The following is a 24,796-nucleotide window of genomic DNA, read 5'->3' on the forward strand; positions in this document are numbered from 1 at the left end:
TACAGGTGCCAGGTCTTGAGCAGACACCCAATTTATTACTCCGTCAACTGACTTATTAGGGTTAACACAAATCGAGCTGAAATATGCCTAACATACTACAGTCAAGCCTTCCCCCCACCACATCCCACACACATTAGCATGAAGCCTAACTTCCCTCAAGACACAAAGAAAGAGGGGAGAAGCTGTGGGAGTTATATTCCCTGCTTTCTATTAGCAAAATTAATTTGATCCCCTTTTATTAAATATGTGAAACAATAGCCATGGAGTGCCCACAACTAAAAGCAATTCACCTAACCAATACAGCTGGGAAATGATTATCAAGCTCTGGAAAGCTCTGGATTGCAGAAAATAGCACCTACATTTTCAAAAATGTTCTCAGAAGACCTTGAATCATAAACCAAAGTTCCTTCCTCTTTCTCTTCTCAATTCCCCTTACCCCTTCCACCCTGCAATCTCAGCACATGACTCTGCACCCTGGAATTTAAACTGTCTAAACTCCATCCTGTGGGAAGAGGCATATGAAATATGTAAGTATATAGTAAGCTTACTTTATCACATGAAGATGGAATACTGGGTAGCACAGGGTCTTGGAATTCCCAAATACTAGATCCCTTTTATGCCTTAAGTTTGAATGTAAGACCAGGAAAGTGATCTAAATGTAAAGAGACATTAGAATCCTCTAATTAAAACCTGCATATAGAGAGACTTTCCTCCTATTGTCCTATTTTCTTCATGAATTCCCCCAAACAGCAGTTTTCTCTTGGGTCTGAAGTATATGTTTCAGTAAATGAAAAGTAGCTTACTTCTCTAACTAGTGAACTGATTTTCTGTGTGTTTTACCTAACATTTTTCTCTCATCACTAGAAATTTGTCAATGTTCAGTTACTACAAAAAAAGCTGCTAAGTTACTAAATTGCTATTTAGTATTAATCCTCATTTTTTACAAAATAAAATTCAGTTTTAATGTTAAGATTGAAAAATAATCAATAAATCAGAAATAAATGTTATTTGGGGATTGAGAATTAGAAACTAATTAGTTTTCAAAGTCATCTCCATCTGAGTCTACCCATCACCAGGAATAGAAGTGTGAGAGTGGGCATGACATTCACTCTTTCAATATCTAAGGATAATTTAAGGTATGAGATAATTAAGCTGAATGAGCCCTAAAACGACTCTCACGTTGTTGTCATTAAGAAAGCAAGTGACATTTGGTGTAATGCTGTCGTTGAAAACTCCTAAGAGAGCAAGTTTCAGAATACGTAGACTCATGTAATACACTCATACAAATCTGCCAATTTATATTATTCCATAACTGTCATTATAGCTGAGTGTTCTGATTTGGCCAGATTATACAAAACTAAAAAAAATTAGATATTTTTATTTCTAATAATCTTGTTTTATGAGCCAGAAAATAAATCAATATTTAAAAAAGATTATTACAAATATTCTTAAAATTCCAAGAAGTTACAAATAAATTAATGTATTGGATCATATATATATATATACACACACACACACACACACACACACACATATGTAAAGAGAGTGAGAGAGAGAAATTTTTCTGGGAAATTTTGTTATTTATTTACTTCAAAATCTCTTCAGCTGAATCCAGGAGTTTGCACTGCCCGTCTGTAAAGCTACTGCCACTTTTGCTCCATCTAGTGGAATATTGATTTTTGCTTGGTAATAATAAGATAGATAATATTACCTTTACCGTCTGCAAACAAATAAATGTGTACTACTAGTTATTATTGTTAAATGGTATTACATTCATAAAACAATCACTTACTTTAATTTCTTCTTAACAGCAACCATAAAACCATAAACCTTTATAAACACAATGTGATAGATTTGGAAGAAATGAATTTGCTACATTATTTACTTTGCAGGAAATGTATTACTCAATTGAATAAACACACCAGTCCAGACTAATAAGCAGTGAACCTTGCATTCACCAGGGAAGGTTCGTCTAATAGCAGTTTCTGAAGTTACGCAATTAATAACAAAGACAAAGTCTATTTATTAGTTTTCTAATGCAAATATTAAGAACAAATGAGACATTCTCTCAAATGTAATTAACAAACCAACAAGTTTTTAAAATTTGTTCCCTTACATGGGGATTTTAAATAATTATTTCTAAGTTAATACATTTAGTATTAATAATAAAGTACTATTATTAACGTTACACAGATTCATTTATTTCTTATTTTGGACAATGAATTGCTGCTTATTAAAGTCATCACCCAAAATTATATACATTCATTTGTTAGGTCTGATTTGCCAAGGCAACATTTAGCCTCTCGTGCCAAGGCCCCTAGTATAAAAACCCAGTATACAATTTTTCTTTATTCTCTGGCCCCACCCCAAAGAGTCAAAAATATTTTAAAGAAGTTTAATTTCCTCCTTTTTAGTTTTTTTTTTTTTTTTTTTTTTTTGATGAATTGAAACTTTCTTGTCAGGAATGGAAAATTCCATGGCAGGCATGGCCAGTAAAAGTATGCATATATATGATTGAACATTGTGGAGCTAGCTCCATAGTAAAAATTGGCAGTGACCCATATGTATTAAAAGTGGAGTGTCCCCAACTTTATTTGAAAATTTACCTACTTAAATTATCCCTCTAACCTATTGCAATTTGATTTATAATCTGCTCTTTCAACAGAATAAATGAACCCATTAAAAACAAACATACTGTAGATATTTATATCAGGAATAAAACTTCTCTGGGGAGGATGCAATTTATGGAAGCAGAAACATTGGAAGGAAGTAACAAATTGAAGTCCCGGTTTTCTAATGAAGGATTGGAAATTGAGTTCTGCTTAAACAAGCAGGAAAAAAAATGTGATTATTTTTCACTCATTAACATTTAAGTCAGTAGCAGGATATTTCACAAGTTTTAGATACGTTTGCTTAAACAATAGATTTGGTAAATATTTTGTTAAATCAAGTTTAATTTTTTTACAGTCACATATGCGACTAATTGTTAGAAACGCAGATTATCTGCATGATACACTGTGTTTATCTAGAATACATAGACATATATTTTTATAACTAGGACTAGTATCTGACTAGGAAGGCTGCCTACTGGATTTCAGAAGAGCAAAACAGATGTAAGCCTGTCCAGAATCTGGTTCTTAGGACAGATGGACTTTTATTACAGATCATGGTCTGTCCAACAGGCTTGTAAACAAGATATAATATTGTCCATCGTTAATATTTTCCTTGACATAAAGGTTTGAAAGAGGCAGCATGTGTCTTTTCTATCAACATGGTAGGCACGCTATTAATCTTTAAGGTACCTGAAATTTTATGTAATCCTGAAATTAAGATCCTCAAAAAAAAACATGGTTTTTCTTCAAAGTCTGCACACAACATTTCTATTACATGAATGGCGAAGTGGAAAAACACGTTCACTTTGATTTCCACTTCTTTTGTCAGAGGCCACATGCTTATTTGGAATTATTATCCAAAGCATAATTCTTCACAAACGAATTAGCAAAAGGCATACTACCATTTGTCTTGCAATCACCTATTTGAAGGACGTGGCAAGCCCCTGTTGCTAGTGTAGAAAATGAAATTAGTCCCTGGGAGAGGATCCGATCATTGCCGTGTTAATCTAACCCTCAGCTGTTAATGATTTGCACAGGGATTCCCCTTGATGCTGTGGCTTCAGCTGAAATATTGTTTTAAGAATTGATGTCAAATTCTTCCTTTTTTTTTCTGAAAGGGGATTGAGAGGAATGGATCCACAGGCTCGCTTTTCCTTTTCTGTTTATATCTGGGTTTGGGATTTTTTTTTAAATAGCAAAAAATAAAATAAAAACATTTTTCACCATAGTTTTATATAACAAAACAAAAAAAAAATGCATTTTTCAGATAATTTGCTTTACTGGGATCTTTCAGACAAGGCTGTAAAAGAGAAAATTCCTTGAAAAACTTTTTAAAAATCCACATTTCATAATTTAGAATTGTTCTTTACATCTACAAGGAAGAAAGGAGTAATTTGCTATTCTCATTTAAAATAACTTTAGAAAAATATTCTCCAAATTAAAGTTCATAACCTTCTACCTTTCTCTCAAAGGGCACCAGAGTTAACAGTTTGTGTTAGTTTAAGGACTGTTATGAGTAGTGGGTGAAGGAAAAGAACCTCATGTTCTATCCCTGAAGGACTGGTTTGTTTTGGTTTCTTTTTTTCCTTCTCTCTCTCTCTCTCTCCCCACCCCCCCCCCTTCTCTCTGCTTTTTGGGGTGTATTTTTTGTAAAAATATCTCTTTTATTCTTGTTTTCCTGTTATAACTCTGTACCTTTTTAAAATAACACTGCTAAGCAAAAATATTGTATTGAGGATACAGTTTGTATTTCTGGTACTTACAATGTTATGATAAGAGAACAATCTAATTTCATTTGGAACCAAATCAAACTTTAAAAGGTAAAAAAAAAAATTCTGAAGAGTTCATTCAATTTTCTGTCAAATTCATTGTCAAAATGCTTAACAAATTCATTCTAATTCAGTAAAATATATGACCTATAATCGTATATACAGGGCAATTTTCAGTTATTGGGTGACTTTTATAGTTTATCAATAATCTGATTTCCATAACCTATATACTTAACTTTCTGAGAATGAGCTAAATTAACCAACTGGGTATTTTTAAATAACTAAATCTACATCTAAATCTATATACCCTTGGGCATGTTGAATGTATTTCTTGTTCATTTCTGCTTAAGGGGGACAAGTATTATAATAAAGGAAATTATCTATAATTGTAAATTCTTATTCATGATAATCTGGGAATTAGCTGCAAATTTCTGGAGACATTATCTTCTTCTGATTTCAACTGCAAAATGCAACAATTACAAGTAGTTTTTCAGAGTAAATATTATTAATATTACTTCTACTATATACCTAATAATGCACTTTTCTCAAACACTTATTGAAAAAATTTTACTTTTAAGTTTACTTTCATTTAAACTATTTTATGTAATATATGAAATTATTCCACCTTTTTTAGATGTTTAAAGTTTTAATGTTATTTTTTAAAAATCCACCTTAGCTTCCCACTGGGCGGTTAATAGAAACATTCCAAAGCAATGAGCACCAGTCAGAAGTAAAGCTCTTAAAACAGGACAAGAAGCAATGGGTGGGAAGCTGGAATGAGAACATTCATCAGCAGCTCAAAGCACAGACTTCTAAGGGAATCTTTCCTCACCCTCTGCCTCTTTGGTAAGCCCGCACGTGTTGAAGATGACTTCCATTTACTGGTCTTTCCTCTTCACACATTATAATGTACTCTTTCTAAAAAATAGTAGGTCATTTATATCTTACTATTATTGGGTCCCAATATCATCTAATTTTATCATCAACATAATGTTACAGGAATATTACTGCTTTTAGGGAAACTACATGCAACAGACATCATTCCAGGCACAGGAGCTAAGACTATTAAGAACATACACCTCTTGCTCTCAAGTTGTGTGCAAGCTAGCAGGAAGCGCTGAGAGAAAAACAGGTAAGCATCATGTCATGTGATAATTCTAGATCTCGGATAAGCACACAATTCCATGGGACTGTAGTGTAGGAATGCAGGAATGCCTAACATAAGGTTGGAAAACAGATAAAGCTTGCTGAAGAGTGTGATGTCTATGCTTAGACCTAATAAATGAATCTGAATTGGCCTGGATGGCTTTCCAGGCAGGGGGAAGTGCCTGTGGCATGTGGACAATGGCAAGTAGTAAAGCATGACAGGATAAACATGACAAACAGACAGGAGAGTGGACGACCCAAAAGCAAAGCCAGAGAAACAATGTTCTCTATAGTTCAAGACAGGGATTTTTACCTTACACTTGAGGCAATAGAGAGCCAGTGAAGGGTTTCCACTGGATTCATATTATGGAAATGCTTGGCTGCAAACGGGGTTGTACTAGAGCCAGACACCAATTAGCAAACTATTGTAGTTATTCAGAGATTTGTGTGACCTGCTCTAGGGAATGGCTACACCCGAGACAGCTATTCTTTCTGAAGCTGGAAGAGACAAAACACAATTTTAATAGAGAACCAGACCATAACTCAGAGTTGGAACTGCAATAAGGCAAATGAAGCACTCATTTCAAAGGGATATCAACAGAGTCAAGATAAATAATGTTTGCGGTGATTTTTTAAATGAGTGCAAAAAATCAATGAAGAACAAAATATCAAAATTTTAAATAATGACACGAACTGAATTTTTTGGGAAAATTTGTGTAAATAAACTAATTCTCCCATGCATTGGGTTCCTTTGCCCCTCATACTTAGGCAATTTCAGTTTTTATGCTCAGCGTTGTTGACCATCTAACTCACCTTGGAAGTCGAGACAGAACACCAGCTGAGATTGACGTTAAAGCATCATCCAGGCGACCTGGTGGCTTTCCTTTGAGAATCCAGCTGACAACAAGTTCAAGCAGCATCAAAGAAATGAAAAATGGAGTTGCCTGGAAAGGAAATTGCAGAAAAGAGATGCTATTATGTTCCATATGAAATTATTTTACATTTCCTGATTAGTCATTTCAGAATTGAAAGGCCCAGATTTGGGAAGCCCTGCAGGAGATGGTAGACTCTCATTTTAGAGGGTTACTTCCTACACAGTGGTAAAGAAGTCTAATTATTTTAGACATACACTAAGTATGTGCTCAAATTCTATCATCCAATTTGAATATGAAATGTAATCATAGATATAACCACGATAATTATAATATTATAAGATTAAGAGGAACATCTTCCAAATTAGTTTTAAAAATACATTTAGAATAAGGTAGATAATTAGAGGTCTATTGTCTCTACATGTATAATTTAGACCCACTTCAAGAGGCCTTCCTTAAAGATGCACATAATTCTAATTTTTCATATTAGACTTACCAGAACTATTTCTAATGATGAAATTCAAAGAGTAGAGACAATTTTCTGCTTAGAATTTTAGAGAATATGGTAATTTTACATGTTTGCTTAAAACATGATTCAGATTTTATTCATTTGGTTTTGATTTTTGTTTCACATAATAAGAGATGTTTTGAAAGCTCCACTATTGGTGATGGAGCATTGAATTTGGTTTGATGTTGCAGTATAAACAATAATAATTTATGAAGATATCAGTGCCACTTTTTTTAACTTAAAAACTCAGAAAGAAAGTGTAATATCTAATCTTGAAAAAGATATGGATTTTACTCATTTGGAAGCTAATCATGAGTTTTGAAGCTTTCTAAACTGAACTCTCAATAACATATTCTATGATGTCATTTTTTTTCTATTTCTGCCCTGAACTAGTGAGTGTTGTAGGAATAACTTTGATAGGGTGGGGAACTTCAGTATTCAAGTTCTAATTCTGGATATTTCCACTTCCAATCATAGCCAGGAACCAGAAGTGAAATGTGCCTCTGAGCACTTCAGAGTTTCAAAGAAAACTTGGGTCAAATTCAAACTTAGGAAGTCAGAGTTGGACCTGGTCAAGCTGCATATCCTTCATTCTGCTGAACTACTCTACCAAATGAAAGAGGAAATAGTTTCCCTGGAAGGGGTGGACAAGTGAAAGATTTAAAAATGAAATTGTTACAAAGTTTACTGATGTGGTGTAACTATTTGTCATGGAGCTTCCAATAGCTACATTTACAATGCCATGGAGTCCAGGAAAACTTTAAACTTTTGTTTTTATCATATTCTGGAGTGACATATAAAGGAGGGAATTTACAGGTGAAGATGGCTATGGATTGTAAGAAAATTCAAGTGGAAATTCTACTTTTGCTTCACGCCTTTAAGAAACTGAATTATTATTATTAGAATGTAATCACTTGAATAATGAAAGTGAACAAAACCCTAAGGAGATTGACCTTGCCATTTATTAAGAAAGCAGCAAGAATAAGAGTAGCCTCTTCCAATAAAGTCTCACCTTTTTTACATAATCAGGCACCTCTTCTAATGTTTGGAATGAAGTTTCATTGGGTTTCATCGTGTAAAACAACATGCGAAATCCCTGGGAAACTGAAACATCCTGCTGGGCTTCTGGGTTCTTCATTTCTGCCCTTGTCTGATTCCCAGCTGGAGAATATTTAGGATTCAATGCTTGAAGCCTGAGGCTGAACAAAGAGGACGAGATGTGCAGCTCAGAACAAGCTCTTTGTCAGAGAACAGCTAAAACCAAAGCTCCATTGAGAGCACACTCAACAGCCGATTCTGTGTGGAGAGACAGGAAAATACAAGGATCAAGAACAAGTACGGAGTTCAGTGGGCGCTGGGCCAGAAACAGGGCATGTGGGGGAGGTAAAAGAGGACTCATACCCAAATCAAAGTCATACAGTGCAGTTTGACTGTAGGTGGAGCAAGTTACTACTTAAAAAAGAAGAGAAAAAACATCATAAAAGTGTCTTGGAAAGAAAAAAGTGATAACGCAGGTATATGTTCACTCTGAAAAACTGGATAGAAATTCAAGCATCAAGTCACATAGAAAAACATTTTTTTCTCCTCATTTAGAAATTTACAATGTGTTCAAGCTTGTAGTTTCTTTATTTCCTACAGAGACTGTGTATAGGCGAGCTACTTAATAATAGCTTGAAAGTCAGTAAGCACTGAATATCTGGCTCCTTATTGCCTATCTATATTTCTGTATCTGAATCATGTTATTATAACTTCTGAATGTTTGCAACCAGTTTAGGGGCATTTGGCTTATTGCATAATCTACATTATTTAATGGAAAATTGGCTAGTCACATCTTCTCTATTCTTCTTAGTACTTATGGGAACTTTCTGATTAAAGAAGGTGCCAAGATGTTGCTGTGAGACCTATTTCTGTTTTACAGAAAGAGCTTAAGTGATTGTACTTTTTAGGTAGATTAGAAGGCACTTAATTTATTACATTACCAGTGAATACGTGGAGCTTGCCAGAATAGCCTCAGCCCTTTACCCAAAACAGCTGTAATCATCCTTCAGCTGCCATTTTATCATTTAAAGATGTTTACATAGATCTAATTAAAGTATCAATGCACGATTGTTTTAGAAAAATATAGAAACTATAGATAAGCAATAATAAGCTGCCCAAAATGCTATTAACATTTTGGTACATGTATGGTCAGTTTTGCTATAATGTGATATATCCATTCCTAAAAATCACTATACTGTACAAAATTGTGCAATAAAAACCACGGGACTTGTGAGAAAAAATGTGATTAGGGTAAAATACTCAAAAACTTTATAATGACCCACAAGGAACAAGAAAAAAAGGAAGACAGCCTAATAAAAATGGTAGCAACTTTCACACATGTTACATGGTTAAGATATACATAAATACTAAAATAAATATGATGCTTTACCTTGAAAAAGACCTGAAACTTGTTTTGGAAATTAGGCATTGGAAGATTTGCAAACTGTAAGTTACTTTAGCTTGTTGAAATGTGGGTTATCTGAAATCAGACAGAAAGTTGCAATATGACATATGGGTGTCACAGCTCACAACACACAGGTGAAGTGGGGGTGTTACTATAAGTGGTGGGTGTATTTTGTGCATCCTAAGCCTTTCTGTTTTTCAGTTCAGTTTTTTAAAGTTCAACTACTCTTTTTCACTGAAAAAAAAATCACACATGAGCATAGGCAGTATGCTCAAATTATTTTCTGGTATATTAATCACATTGGAACAAATTTAATCTCAAAGCACATGTTATAGCAGAATTGACTGTCCTTTCAGACCATTCCCATTACAAATAAGTATATATGGACATTAATTTTTAATAAAGGTGTCTGGGCGTGGTGGCTCACACGTGTAATCCCAGCCAGTACTTTGGGAGGCCGAGACGGGCTGATCACCTGAGGTCAGGAGTTTGAGACCAGCCTGGCCAACATGGCAAAACCCCGTGTCTACTAAAAATACAAAAATTAGCTGGGTGTGGTGATGGGCACCTGTAGTCCCAGCTATTCGGGAGGCTGAGGCAGGAGAATTGCTTGAACCCAAGAGGTGGAGGTTGCAGAGAGTGGAGATTTTGCCATTGCACTCCAGGCTGGGGGACAGAGCAAGACTCTGTCACAAAAACAAAAAAAAATTAATAAAAATGATCATAGTAGGCATACTGTTTTATTACCTGCTTTCAAAACAATTTTGGAAATTAACAATGTGATACAAGAGAAAAAAATACAAACAATATAGCTGTATATAAAGTCAAAAGTGGCAGCATCCTTTCTTCTCAATATATGCACACCTTCCACTCCACTTCAGAGGGATAACATATCCTCTTGGTGGGGTTTTTTTTTTTTTTTTTTTGCCATATCTGTTTTTTCCTAAAAGGGATAGTTATTATCATTATTACTATACAAATACATTTCTATATACACATAATGTTTCGATTTTGCAATGGACCTTATCAAACATAAGATACAGCAACTTCCTTCTTGGAGTCAATAACTTACCAGGAACATTTCTTTTTTAGTATATGGTTATACAGGTATAGCCTTTTCTTCGTTGTTTTTACTGGCTGCAAAAGTGTGTGTGTGCATTCCAATGAGCAAAACAAAATTATTTCTAACTTTTTAAAGCAGAAGCAATTTTATACAAAAAAAAGTTGTTACATAGATGATGGGAGAAGTAAAAAACCAAGCAGGAACAAAGAGGTAATCTAGAGATTAGTACCAATAGGAAGCCACTACCATTGTTAAATTGTAGGGACAAATGGAGAAGGTTGTATTAGTAGAGCCCAGGGGCTATGGTCATCCAGGAAAAGTTGGAACCACCATTGGCTTGTCTAGCAAGAGTATTTCCCATGGAGCAAAGCCAATCAAAGCCAGAAATAATACCCATGGCAGAGAGGGAAGAAAGGGAAGTACTATGGCTTCTCCCTTCTTCCTGCCCACCAGTCTCCCAACAGTACTTCCCATTAGGCTATGACATGGTTGGATTTGCGTCCCGGCCCAAATCTCATGTCAAATTGAAATCCCCAGTGTTGGAGGAGGGGCCTCGTGGGAGGTGATTGGATCATGGGGGTAGATTGCCCTCTTGCTGTTCTCCTGATAGTGAGTGAGTTCTCAAGAGATTGGTTGTTTAAAAGTGTGTAGCACCTCCCTCTTCTCTCTCATCCTCCTGCTCTGGTCATGTAAGGCACACCTGTTTCCCCTTCTGCAGTGATTGAAAGTTACTTGAGGCCTCCCTAGCAATTATTCCTGTACAGCCTGCAGAACTATGAGGCAACTAAAACTCTTTTCTTTACAGATTACTCAATCTCAGATTGTTCTTTACAGCAGTGTGAGAATAGACTAATACAAGCTAAATGAGTCAAAAGCCAGTTGACAGAAAAAGCTAGAAAAAGAAGCCTGCTGAAGGTAACCTCTTACTACACACAGTGCTGAAGGAGAAAGGGAGGGAAGAATCAATCTATGGAAAAAGTCAACCAAGAACCAGCACACCATCATAACTTATTTAATTACTCCTCTATTGTTGTGTGTGTCAACGCAGTCTTCCATTTTTAACTAATAAATTTAATGCAACAATAAACATCATGGTATAAATATTTATACATTTTGCACATTTTTTGTTACATAGATTCCTAGCAGCGGAATTATGCTATGAAGATGATGTAAAATTTACCCTTTGATAATTACTGCCGAATTCCCCTTTCAGATTGCCTTCCCCTCCACACTCTTGCTAACACTGGCTATTATTAATCTTTCATAATTTTTAGCCAATTAGTTAATGAAAAAATGGTATCTTGTTTTAATTTGCATCTCACTAATGACACTGAACATCTTTCAGTACATTTATTAACGTTTTTTGCTTCTTAATCTGAAATTTATTTTTTAATATGAGCTGCACATTATTTTATTTCATTGTCATTATTGGTTTATAGGCCATTTGTATTATAAATATATAATTCTATATACAGTATATATATTCTGATATATGTGACAAGTATTTTCTCATTTCATATTCACTAGTTATCTATATGTTGTCATACTGCAATTGTAACTTTGTGTGTGCTGTTATCCTTTGTTACCTCTGCTTTGTGATCTTGCTTATGAACATTTCCCTTGCCAGAATTCTGTAAGAATAATCTTTTGATTTTTTTTTGGAGCATTTAAAAGATTTCTGTTGTTTCAATTATCTGGAATTTAGTTTTCCATATGGTATGTAGTAATTATTTGACTTTTTACCTTGCCTTTATGGATCACAGTTCTTGCCACACCATTAGTCAGTCAATACTTTCCCCACTATTCTATGTACCTGTACTATTTCCAGGCTCTTCATTCAGCTCTATGGATGTTTTTATCTACTCTTATGCTGCTAGTACCATGTTGTCTTCATTATTGTACTGTCATAATAAATTCTGGTAACTTGTAGAACAATTTATCATGCTTGAATTTTATTTCTCAAAAATATGAAGCTGTTTTTACACATTTGCTTGTGTAAATGTTTAGACTAAACTTCAAAGCATCCTGTTGGCATTTTAATTGGAACTACATTAAATTCATGGATTAATATGGAAAGAATTGACATCGGAGACACTCAATAAATTTGTTTTGAATGAATTAATGTATATACTAAAATCATTTGAACTTAATTCTATGACTAAATCATGTCAATGCTCACTTCCAACACTTCTATTCCTTATATCTTCCATTCTTTTTTTTTTCCTTTGTACTGTTACAGATTGCACAAAGTTTTCAGGAGAGTACATGTATAATTGCACACCTTACTATAATTTTTTTTGCTTATGTATGTGAAGGATAAGTTGGCTAAATATACACTTTTTGGTTCAAATAGTAATTCTTTCAAAATTCAACAGAGACAGAGCACTTTGGCTGAAGACCTGTTAGATGAAACCAAGGTGGACAAAACACAGGACTTTGAACTTTCACATGAACCAAAAAGAGGACGCTTGTGTTAGTCCTTTTGAATGCTGCCAATAAAAGACATACCTGAGACTGGGTAATTCGTGAGGAAAAAGAGATTTAATGGACTCACAATTCCACGTGGCTGGGGAGGCCTCACAATCATGGAAGAAGGTGAAAGGCATGTCTTCCATGGGCGGCAGGCAAGAAAGAGAATGAGAACCAAGTGAAAGGGGTCTCCCCTTATAAAACCATCCGATCTTATGAGACTTATTCACTATCATGAGAACAATGGGGGAAAGCGGCCCCATGATTCAATTGATTCAGTTATCTCCCACCAGGTCCCTTCCACAATTTGAATATGAAATGTAGTCATAGATATATCCACGATAATTATAATATTATAAGATTAAGAGGAACATCTTCCAAATTAGTTTAAAAAATACATTTAGAATAAGGTAGATAATTAGAAGTCTATTGGGACTTCTAAGTTGTGGGAGCTACAATTCAAGATGATATTTGGGTGGGGACACAGCCAAACTATATCAACACCCCGGACATTTTCGGATGTCTTCTTGTCTGAGTAACTCTGACAAGATCTGACAAGATCTGACAAGATCTCTGCTCAAAGCTACCTAGTCAAAGGAATTCTGCTGGGGATTCCCTTTTTTTTTTTTCGGGGGGGGTCTAATTCAAGGGAAAATGCTTGAGAAGAGCCTAATATGAGTGTCAGACATCCCATGAGAATGTCTTACATGAGGAACTATTTACTCTCAGTATTTGCATTTGCAAATCAATCAACACAAAAAGACATCAAAAGATCTTTACTGAAATGACATGAAAGAAACAACTGATTAGGAACCTCTGGTGATACTGATAAAGGTCCAATTTTGAGAGAGAAAACACAGTAATTTGAATAGGAGAAATTTAATATAAAGGTTTGCCAGCTGTAACAGGTAGCTGGCATTATAAGGGAGTGGCTAATAAAAGTTAAGAAAACTCAGAAGAACATAGGAATAGAAGACAGAAGGGGCAGCCACTACCCCCAGGGCTGGACTGGGGAACTTGCTTTAAATCAGCCCTTTAGGATGAAAAAGGACAGAAGACGCTGCTCACCAGGAATTTCTCACTAGAGGCACTTTCCTACAAAACCACTTGAAGAGGTGCCAGGTAAGCTACTGGCTGCTATGCATTTCAGGAACTGGGCACTGAAGAATCTGCCTGTGTTACAAGACCCTGCCAAGTGAGCATGTAGGAACAAGGGAGGAAAACCTCTTCCTTTAACAATGACTGTCTGCAGCCCACTCCTGACAAAGCTTCACATCATGTCAGCTAGCAAAGAAAAATATTTAAAGGACCTATTTCCATTTCACAAATCAGGTAATAAAGTTTGGATTTGGAGATGAGAGGCAATAAACCTATAATTAGTACAAGACATAACACTCTTTAATAATTACAAAAAGTCTTCATCATAGTCTCTTATTTATATGACACTTAGCTTCAATGTTTATAAAATTGTAAAAAATGTAAAGGCTTTTCTGGGAAGTGTTTATGTAAGAAAAGCAGAGTGGTAGAACCTCTATAATTATAGATCTGCCTTTTCTTTTGGCATCTAATATTTCAAAATAATATTAAGTCTGAGTTCAACTTGCCTTAAAAAAAAAGTCATTCATTTCTACTTCCTGGGTGCTTGTAGAATATTTTTGTGCCTTTGAAATTAAATCATTATAGTTTTTTATATTTTGGGTAGAATATTTTTAAGAGGTGAGCGTCCTTAAACCTCACATTTGAATCTTCCTTTGCTTTAGGGCAATTTCTGCCATTGTGTTTGTGCCTATTATTTATGTTCCATTGATTTTTTTACACTTCTTCACAAATGAGAATTATCTGTTTACCAGATACCATTTGTCTACCATATCCATTATATTGTCTGTGTCCATTTTCATCTCCTTTTTATTTTCTGACATTGTCTTCTTAAGTCTATACTTTGGGTACAGTTTTTTTTGTTTTTTTATGTTTTGTTTTGTTTTTTTTTTTTTGCTATTTTCATCTTCCTTCTGGGTCTACTTCAAATTTCACAATGGCGTTATTTGTTTTCTTAAATGTTTTCCTAAACTCTCTCAGTCTTCCTTTTGTATTTATTTCTTATCATATGGCCTCATTTTTTCTTCAGTTTTTTTTTCCTATTTCACTTGAGTGTATACAACAGTTCTGCCTAAAATTATTCTTAGTTTCCTGGAGATAATACTCAAAAGCATGTTCTTTATCAACTTTTAATAAGCTCTTTCCCCTCCTTCACTCCCAATTTGTCTTATTGTGGATGGGTATGGGTTCTTTATGCTTCTTTTCCCCCCAACCAAAAAAACAAAAAAAGATGTGGATGAATAGTCCTTGGGTCCACTCCAGGTATACGTGGCACTTTGGAGTTTAGGTCTGTCTTATCAGTTCAGCATGAGATGGTGGAGGATAGAGCTATCACTCAGCAGCCCCAGCTATCCCAGCAGGATTTTACAGTGAATTAGAGCTGCCATGGCACGTATCAGCTTTCCTTATTTTGATTTTGTTCTCCTTGGCCTCTACTCTTTCTGTAAACATACAAAAGTACCATTTGAGATCTTCCTATAATTTGTATTTGTTGAAGCTGGGGTAAGTCCAAGGCCTAGTGTTTGGGGTAACCCAGTCAGAAAACATGGCTTTTGCTTTTGGACAAATTGACAATTGTGACAAATGAGAATTTGTTTAGAAGAAAGATTCTCAATCCATGACATTTCTAGCTTGTAACAATTGCTATAACTCCCCCACTTTGGATGATAAATTTCTCCTCAGCTGTCATTGGCCCTCAAAGCCAAAATGACTCCAATTAGAATGTATCAATATCACTCATAGTTCTCCCCACCAGTACTGACCACATGCAGATTACAGGGTTCATCCATTACAGCAGAGGAAGGAAACTCTTTTTTTTTCTTTTTTTTTTTTTTTTAAAGAAACTGGATTGAAGAAGTAGTTCATTGAATGGTTGTCTTACAACCAAGGATTAAGAGTAACATACAGAGATGCATTTCAAGGGGAATTCAAGAAAGGAAATCCTAACGTTCTGCTTGATGCTGCCATATTTCCAAACTTTAACTCTCCAAATGAGGGGACATATGGTTTGCTAGACTGTACTCTAGAACTGGTGAAATCCTTTCCTTCTCCATGTGTCTTTCTCTTTAGTCATTAGAATCATTTACTGGGAATTAGACTGGAAACCTACACTGACATGATCATCTTAAAAAGTTTGTTTATATCTCTAAAAGTATAAAATAATATATATTTACTGTAGAAATACAGAAAATGCAGAAGATTTTTAAGAAAAAAAGCACTCATAACCACACCAATCAGATTGTAGTCTCATCAATATTTTAATGAACATCTTGTATTTAGGGTCTTTTTCAGGCACATTATTTTACATAGAAGAGTTCATACTCTATGTGTCATGTGAGGTCAAGCTTTGTAAAATTTGGAAGCCACATGATGAAAAGACAAAGCCCCAAATTAGCTGTCTGAGTCTCTGAGTTACTACATAGAGAAGAGCAGCCCATCAATCAGGTCATTATATGAGCAAATACCAAATTTGTAATGTATTTTGTGTTTTATTTGTTATTATTTGAACCTTGTTCACCTAACGGGTAACAGTCTCCTAACTAATATATCCAGAAAAGCATTGGAGGGTTTTGAACAGAAGAGTCACATGGTCCAATGCATTGTATGAAATGATCATTTTGTTTTTTTTGTGAAGAATGGACTTTAGAGAGGTAGGCTGGAAGCAGAGGACTCTTCATAAATAGTTGATATAGTTCAGGTAAATCTTGCTTACTTTCACTAGGATAGTTGCAGCAGAAAGAGTCAAAGTGAAAGGGTGATTGTGAAAACATATTAGAGGTAGAGCTGATAAGGTTTGCTAAGAGATCAGATGTGGGGAATGAGATTAAAAGAAAGAAGACATGAATAATTCAAGACTTTGATTCAACCTGCTGAAAGAATAAAGTTGTTATTTACTGTGATGGACAAACTGCAAAATTTGGCTTAAAGCATGATATGAGATGCCTGTAGACATCAAAGTCGAGATGGTTGCACAGGTTGATATATAAATCTGGAGTTCAAAGCCCAAAATAGAATTCTCAATGAAAAGAAAAAGTACTGACAAAACTAATTACAAGCCAAACCTAAGAATGATTTTCATGTATTCACTTCAATCATATTCAAATGAATAAATAATACTCATTTTTAGTTTGAAAACCAGATCTATTATATTTATTTTATTTTCATGATCATTTTTGGAGTTCAAATGCAAATATGATATATGATAATTTACATATTAGTATAAATAATCTCATAATATAAGTAATTTTTAGAGAATACTGTTCATATTGTAATATATAGTACGGTAAACATATTTTAATATTAAGACATATCCAAACTGTTTTTCAAAGTGTGTGTTTAGTATTTCCATTATTACAAGAGTTCCAGTTGCTCTGCATGACTTGCAGAAATTGATATGTGCAGGTTTATTTTTATTTTTTATTTTCCCTTTCTGATTTAATTGGCTACTTTATTTTTACAGAATATTATTTCCATAATAAAAAGTTAATTATTTTCCCTTTTACTATAGTCCCATATATTTTGAGGACACTTTTTTAAAGAATCTATTTGTGTGTTGCCAAAATTTTAATATTGTCTCTAAGAGTCTTTGAATCTTTTGTATTAATACTTTTCATTAGAAAACAGCAGCATATGAAACTTAAATCACTCTCTATTTTCTCAGATCAGATTTTATTACTTTTGGCCAAAGTCCTTTCCATGACTTAGAAGGCAAAGATCAGGTAGAACATGATCTTTAAAGAAATTGATGGCATACACTTGAGGTCAGAGCACAAAAAACAAATAGTATTTCAGAAGTTATTTCTTTAAAATCCCATCAAGCTAATACATCTCATTGTTATTTTAACAGTAGTCAGTGCCAAAAGAACGACTCAAAGTGCTGCATACATATCAGTGTCAGAATCTATGTAATTCTCTTTATGGGATTGATTGTGAGTCAGTCAGTGTTGGAATTAATCCAAATTCACAGTGCAGAATAAAAGAATATGGAAGATCTCCTGAGTATTTCTTTCAGAGATAAATATGTAGATATTTCAAAGGTTCTAAGAAGTCCAGCAGCATACAAATTTATTTTAATTTGCTCAACCTGCAGTTTCTTATTTGTAATTTACTACAGCGTTCCTGTTAACCTATCACCAGCGAACGACTCTAAAAGTGCGAATTACCTGATTCATGACTTGGGGTTGCTACTCTAACTTAGAATGTCTATAGGACTTGTTTCTCTTTTGAGGAAATAATAGATAACACTGATATTGGTAATCATAACTAATGTCCATGACTTGGAGGAAAAATTATTATAAAAGATGTGTCTATGTTTGAAAACAAATAAGAAAAGATTGGTTCCATCATGTTTTACACTACACACAGATTGTGTTTCTAATAATGGCAGCACATCAGGCACAGTCCTTTACCTAAGGACTCATCACAGGGACTGCTGCCTGCTGGTGACAGGCCCTGTGAACCTTCTTTTATGAGACAGAGTTGAAGCAATTCATCATAGACTTAAATCCAGTTCTTACCATTATTTAGGACATGTGGTTAAGAATGTTTCTCTAGTTTTAGTACCAAGAATAATGTGTTTCTCCTGAACGACATTTATGTTATTTAATTTTGTGGATGCTATGAATCACTTACCTAATCATGTTTCCCACTTCAGATGGTTAAATAGGTAACTTAGTGTCAAATGTGTGACATAAATCTTAAGTGTATAGAATTCAAAGGGCGGCATACTGTCTTAGTCTGTTCTGACAGCTATAAGAGAACACCATAGACTAGGTGGCTTATAAACAGCAGAAATTTATTTCTCACAGTTTTGGAAGCTTGAAGTCCAAGAGCAAGATGCCTGCAAATTTGTTGTCTTGTAAGATCCTGCTTCTGGGTTCATAGATAATCATCTTTTCACTGTGCCCTCACATGGCAGAAGAGGCAAAAGAGATCTCTGGGGCCTTTTTTGTAAGGCCACTAATCCCGACCATGTGGGCTCCACCCTCATGACACAATCGTCTTCCAAAGGCCCCACCTCCTAATATAATCAGTTTGTGTGTTAGGATTTCAACGTACTGATTTTGAGGGGAAGGGACACAAACATTCAGATCATTGCACAGGCTGAACTCATTCCAGGATTCACAGTGATTCCTGCTCATAAATATATACACACACATATATACATATATATACATATATTTTTTGCCTAAATCTTATCATCTATTTCACTTTGTTTTATTGAGCTTTATTAAGTGTGTTCATACACAATGTTTTCATCTCTTCTTGTAATGAAGTAGAAAATTTAGTAAGCTAATAGATCATGTGATGAACAAAAATAGCAGTTCTCTAGTTAGATAGTGCCTCATTTTATAGGCATTTCTCAGAAGACACCTATACATCTTTATTATCCTTACAACAGCACAGATTGCAGTTAAGAAGAGCCATTATTTGGTGGGTCCAGACTGCTGGCTATGACAATGGAAAACAACTAAAGATTTTTAGGACACCAATTCATGATCCAAGCAAATTGATATATTTTTCATTTATTTTAACTTTTATTTTAAGCATTATCTCCCAAAATAAACACACATTGATATACTGATTTTTATTTTAGACTTTTTCTTGGAGGAAGATTATTAGCACTTAATATTCTGCGTAAGGAACTGTGCTGCAATTGACTTCCAATATGTAACTTCTTTGCCCCATCATGAACCACTGTGCTATTGTTGCCATCACCTAGTCAAGAATTCTTGTGTCTAAGCTGAAATCAGAAATGTCTGAAAGAAATCTTCTGTTCATCTTCATTGCCAGCACTAGAACATTATTGCCTGTCACCGTCACCTGCTCTGTTCAAAGGAATGAATTGGATGCCTCACGATCAGCTTGTTGCTTTTTTTTTTTAAACCAGTGGGTGGGGCGTGGGGACGGGGAACAACAACTTCCTAAGTCATGGATGTTCTTCAGAATAATAGAGGATACCTTACACAAACAAATCCAAAGCCATGTAGCTTCCACATCTTCCCTCCCCCCTCAGAACTATATGAAAATTTAAAAATTCTACTAGTCGAAAGTTACTGTTCTGAGAATAAAAAGGTAAACTGTAAACTCTGAAAAATGTTTACATATGCTATATTTAATAAAATACTTGGATCTGGAATAAATAATGCTGAAAATGCTAAACTCAAAAACAATTTTTTTAAAAAAAGGGCAAAAGATTTGAAGAGATGCTGTACTAAAGAAATTCATATGTCAAATAAATACTAAAGAAATGCTCAACGCCTTTAGTCATTAGGGAAATGCAAATTAAAAACACTACACACATATTAAAATAGGTAAAATTAAAAAGACATGCTAGTAAGTGTTTGTGAGGATGTGGAGGAACTGAAGCCATCATAAGCTGTTGGTGGGAATGAAAAAAATGGTACAAATCATTATGGAAAGTTGTTTGGTAGCTTCTTAAGAAATTAAACATACATTTACCAAATAATCAAGTCATTCCGCTCTTAGATATTTACCCAAGAAAAGTGAAATCATATACCCATGCAAATACCAGCACACACATGTTCATACCACATTCATTTGTACTTATTACAGATACATCACACAATCCATAGGCTTCTTATACAACCTGCTAAAAGTTCCCATTGCGGTGTTGAGTTTCTGGGAACTATTTAATGGTTCTGTCAGATTTCCCTGCCTGTATCTGGGAGTTTCCTTTGATGCTTCTACTGTCTTACTTCCCATATTCAGTTTAACGTTAACACCTATAAGTTTTTCTGGTAAGTCAGTATACTATTACAACCTACTAGTGGGTTATAACATCAATTTAATGGGTCATGAGTAGAATTTTTAAAAATTAGAACAGAAAGAAGATAATAAAATTATTCCAAAATTTTATTATGTTTTACCAGTGATAAAATTAATTTTATTTACAAGATTTTGTTTCACAGTCACAGACATACACTTACACAGAGTTGAATCTTTTAAAAAATGTAAATTCCAGTTACAAAATTATTGCAAACCGCTGCTTCAAATCGGACCCTTTCTCTTCATTTCTACCACTATCATACATCACACCTCTGAGCCACTCTCTACCTTCTCTTCTGCCTCTCTGCTTTCTCTCCAACACACTTTGAATCCACTGCCAGACAGCCACTAGAAAAATCTTTTTAGCATCTGAATCATATCGACCCTTTCTCTACCTTATGATTCTCCACTGGCATCCATGGCCTTTGGAGTAAAGTGATGCACACCCCCATGCCCACTGTACCTACATTTGAGGCTATAACATGACCTGGCTCCTGTTTCTCTTACCCCAGCCATAACCTCACTATATGCCTCCCACCCTTTCACTTCACTCTTTGTGATCCTACTGTCAATATCCCCATGTACCTCAGCACCTTCAAGCTCATGTTTACCTCTGCCTAGAATACTTTTCTTGACCTCTTAGCATTCCTGGATCCTTCTCATTTTTTCATGAATCAGTGTAAGTATGCCCCACTTAGAGTTGTCTTCTTTGAATACCAACTGACTTCTGAATATCTCCAGTTGGATACTATACACGTATTTAGAATTTAACACGTCGTTATGGAGCTCATTTTTGTTCATCCTTGCCTCCCTTTTCACACTACCATCAACAAAACTGTATATCTTTCCTATATCTCTACTTCTGTGAACGTCGCCACTTTTCTAGAGCCTGGACGCATCCGTATTCCTCTCATTCTCTCCACATTCACATCTATTCTATCTCCAAGTCTTTGAAGATTCTACTTCTGATACTGCCAGGTAGATGTCTCCTTTTTAATCAAATTGCTTAAGGCTGGGCGCGGTGGCTCACACCTGTAGTCCCAGCACTTTGGGAGGCTGAGGCAGGCAGATCTCTTGAGTATAGGAGTTTGAGACCAGCCTGGGCAACATGGTGAAACCCTATCTTCAGAAAAATACAAAAATTATCTAGGTGTGGTGGCACATGCTTGTAGTCCCAGCTACTCGGGAGGCTGAGGTGGGAGAATCACCTGAGCCTGAGGAGGTCAAGGATGCAGTGGACTGTGATTGGTGATCATGCCACTACACTGTAGCCTGGGTAAAGAGTGAGATCCTGTCTCAAAATAAATAAATAAATAAATACAACAAAAATAATCAAAGAGTTTAGTATATAAGTTTATATTCATGAAACAAATGACAATATTTGAAACATATAAATTCCTAGGATTTTTCAACTTTGTAGTATTTATTGTCATGCTATGATATGATTTACAACATCCATGCTTATCTCTACAGCAGCATAATGTCCAGTTACTGTGTGCATTCACAGCTTGGAGGATGGAGCATGAACCTAGATCATGCCTACATTAGGGCAGAGACCTCTAAGCCCAACAGTAAAGAAAGTATATCTGAAAAGTTCCAGCTCCCTAGGAGTTTCAGCCACCAACTGGGCCTTGCACAGCTACACAGCAGTGCTGAACTTTATTTTTAATCTATCAATAAATTCCTGATTTGTACTAGTATTTTATTTTGTTCCTTTCCTTATATTACCCAATATTCTTTTAACATAACAAACGTTTGCCAGCTTTGTTTAAATTTCCAGCAAATTTAAATCAATTTTTTGTCAATCTCTCTAGATAAGTTGAATTAGTCTTAGCAAAAAATCTGGTGTTCTAAATTTGTTATAACTGCTTCAGTATTTCACTTGAATTTTTTACATATTAAAATAAAGCCTAGTTTCTTTGATAGTGTGTAGTCTCAGCTGAATTGAGTAAAATGCATCAGAATTTTTTTTAAAATTGCTCCCTTGAGGGTGTTTATTTTTCATTAAGGAGTGAAGGTGTCGTTTCCAAACTTCTTATGTTGGAAACTTTGATAACAAGACAAAACGATATATATATTGCTAAATGAATGGTAATTACAGGAGGTACAAAATAATTCAGGAGAGAGAAAGAAGTTTGTGTTGTGGTCAGGAAAGACTCAAGAAAGAAAGGAGAAAGGAGTTTAAAGTATAAATCAGGATAGTTCTAAAATATTATATTACTTGAGAGTATCAGATTCATCAGTTACACCATTAAAATATTTACACAATAACAGAAGGACTTACTATATTGCCAGTTAAGGCTGGGCTGTAAGGTAATGAGGCATTGAAGTGTCACACATAAAATAAAAGGACAGGGTGGGTGCGGTGACTCATGCCTGTAATCCCAGCACTTTGGGAGGCCGAGGTGGGTGGATCGCTCGAGGTCGGGAGTTCGAGAGCAGCCTGGTCAACATGGTGACACTCCCGTCTCTACTAAAATTACAAAAAAAAAAAAAAATTGCCTGGTGTGGTGGCGGGCACCTGTAATCCAACGACTTGGGAGGCTGAGGCAGAAGAATCACTTGAACCCAGGAGGTGGAGGTTGCAGTGAGCTGAGATGGCGTAACTGCACTCCAGCCTGGGCAACAAGAGCGAGTCTCCATTTCAAAAAAATAAAAATAAATAATAATTGAAATAAATATATAAATAAATAAAATGACAATATATTAAACCATTAACACTAGCTATCTCTGGATTAAAACGGGCGTGTAACAATTATTGGGGACTTTCAAACTTTTTCTGTAAAAGGCCAAGTAGTAAATATTTTACACTTTACAAACCACCCAGTTAGTCACTATCACAACTACACAACTCCATTGCAGTGAGAAAGCCACCATAAACAACATGTAAACAGGTGAGTGGGAGTGAGTTCCAGTAAAAGGTTATTTGCTCAACAGGCAGCAGCAGCACTTGGCCTGAAGGTCCTATTTTGCTAACTTCTGCTTTACACACAGATGAATTATTACACAATTTTGATAATGATTATATATTAATTTCAATTAAAAAAGAATTGAATATTACAAGTTTTTAAACCACATTATGGAAAAAGTAGCAAAGGAGGAGACATTTAGGTTTCATTTTCAGATATTGCTCACACAGCAAGTTAAGACAAAGAGATCAGAATTAGTAAACATATGTCCATTAGTTCAATGTTTCTCTGTTGCCACAACTACAGGATCATTATATGAAATAAGAGACGAGTTTGGAGGTTCAAGGGCAACTATTTGTCCAGGCTTCCCACTGAGGCGACTGAGGAAGTTCTTGGTACTGTTCCCTCCTTGCTGCTCAGGCTGCTGGAAGAAATGGCTTGGTATGAGCTGATATCCATCTGTATGTGACTGAGGTGGAGGCCACAAGAATCATGGCATTCTTTCACAACTGGAAATGGCAAAAAGAATGTGGTAGTGTGGAGGAGATTAGTGCTCCAGGCCCCTCTATTTTCGCTGTTCCTCTCCCTTTACCAGGGCAGTTACAACCCTAGCTTATTAGTGTTAAAAGAAAAACTTTAGAAAAATTAAATTTAACAGCATTTACTTGAACAAAGAATAATTTGCAAATCAGGAAGTTCCCTGAACCAGAATAGGTTCTAAGCAACTCAGGCAGTGCTGCGTGGTTAAAGAGGATTTTTGGACCGAAAAAACAAAATGATATATAGAAAACGGAAGGGAGGTACAGAAACAACCGTACGAGGCGACCACCTTATTGGAGCACAGTTTGAACAGTTGGCTGCCTGTGAGTGACAAGTATGGCTGCTGAGATTGGCTGAGACTGGGCTATTTCTTACAAGTGTAGGTTACCGTCCACTTACAAATCCAGTTACGTTTCAGGTTAGTACATAAGGAGAACCAAAATTAAAATATGTAAGGAAGCAGCTTTAGGTCAAATGTAATATAACAGTAGGACACCATAGTAGGGAGTGATAAGGGAGGAGGATGACGTTATTTTAATTTCATAGGTTTCTTCGAATCCATTTTCCTGAAACAAGGGTGA

The 24,796-nt window shown here is 35.3% G+C and overlaps 1 protein-coding gene across 2 annotated transcripts in view; it reads right to left on the reverse strand.

The window, feature by feature from the left end:
* The window catches only part of AGMO (alkylglycerol monooxygenase), a 404,065-nt gene that overhangs the window by 346,649 nt on the left and 32,620 nt on the right, over positions 1 to 24,796 (reverse strand). Inside the window, exons 3-4 of one of the 2 annotated variants that reach the window (XM_518978.9) lie at positions 7,920 to 8,203; positions 6,341 to 6,471 (exon numbers count right to left, since the gene is read on the reverse strand). In XM_518978.9, coding sequence (XP_518978.4) covers positions 6,341 to 6,471; positions 7,920 to 8,045 — 257 coding nt within the window. In that variant the 5' untranslated portion in view covers positions 8,046 to 8,203. Of the gene's footprint in view, positions 1 to 6,340; positions 6,472 to 7,919; positions 8,224 to 24,796 lie in introns of those variants that run through there. The other variant, XM_009452691.5, reaches the window with a different exon arrangement.

The sequence above is a fragment of the Pan troglodytes genome, chromosome 6 (genome assembly GCF_028858775.2).
Source record: "Pan troglodytes isolate AG18354 chromosome 6, NHGRI_mPanTro3-v2.0_pri, whole genome shotgun sequence".
Lineage (NCBI taxonomy): Eukaryota > Metazoa > Chordata > Mammalia > Primates > Hominidae > Pan > Pan troglodytes.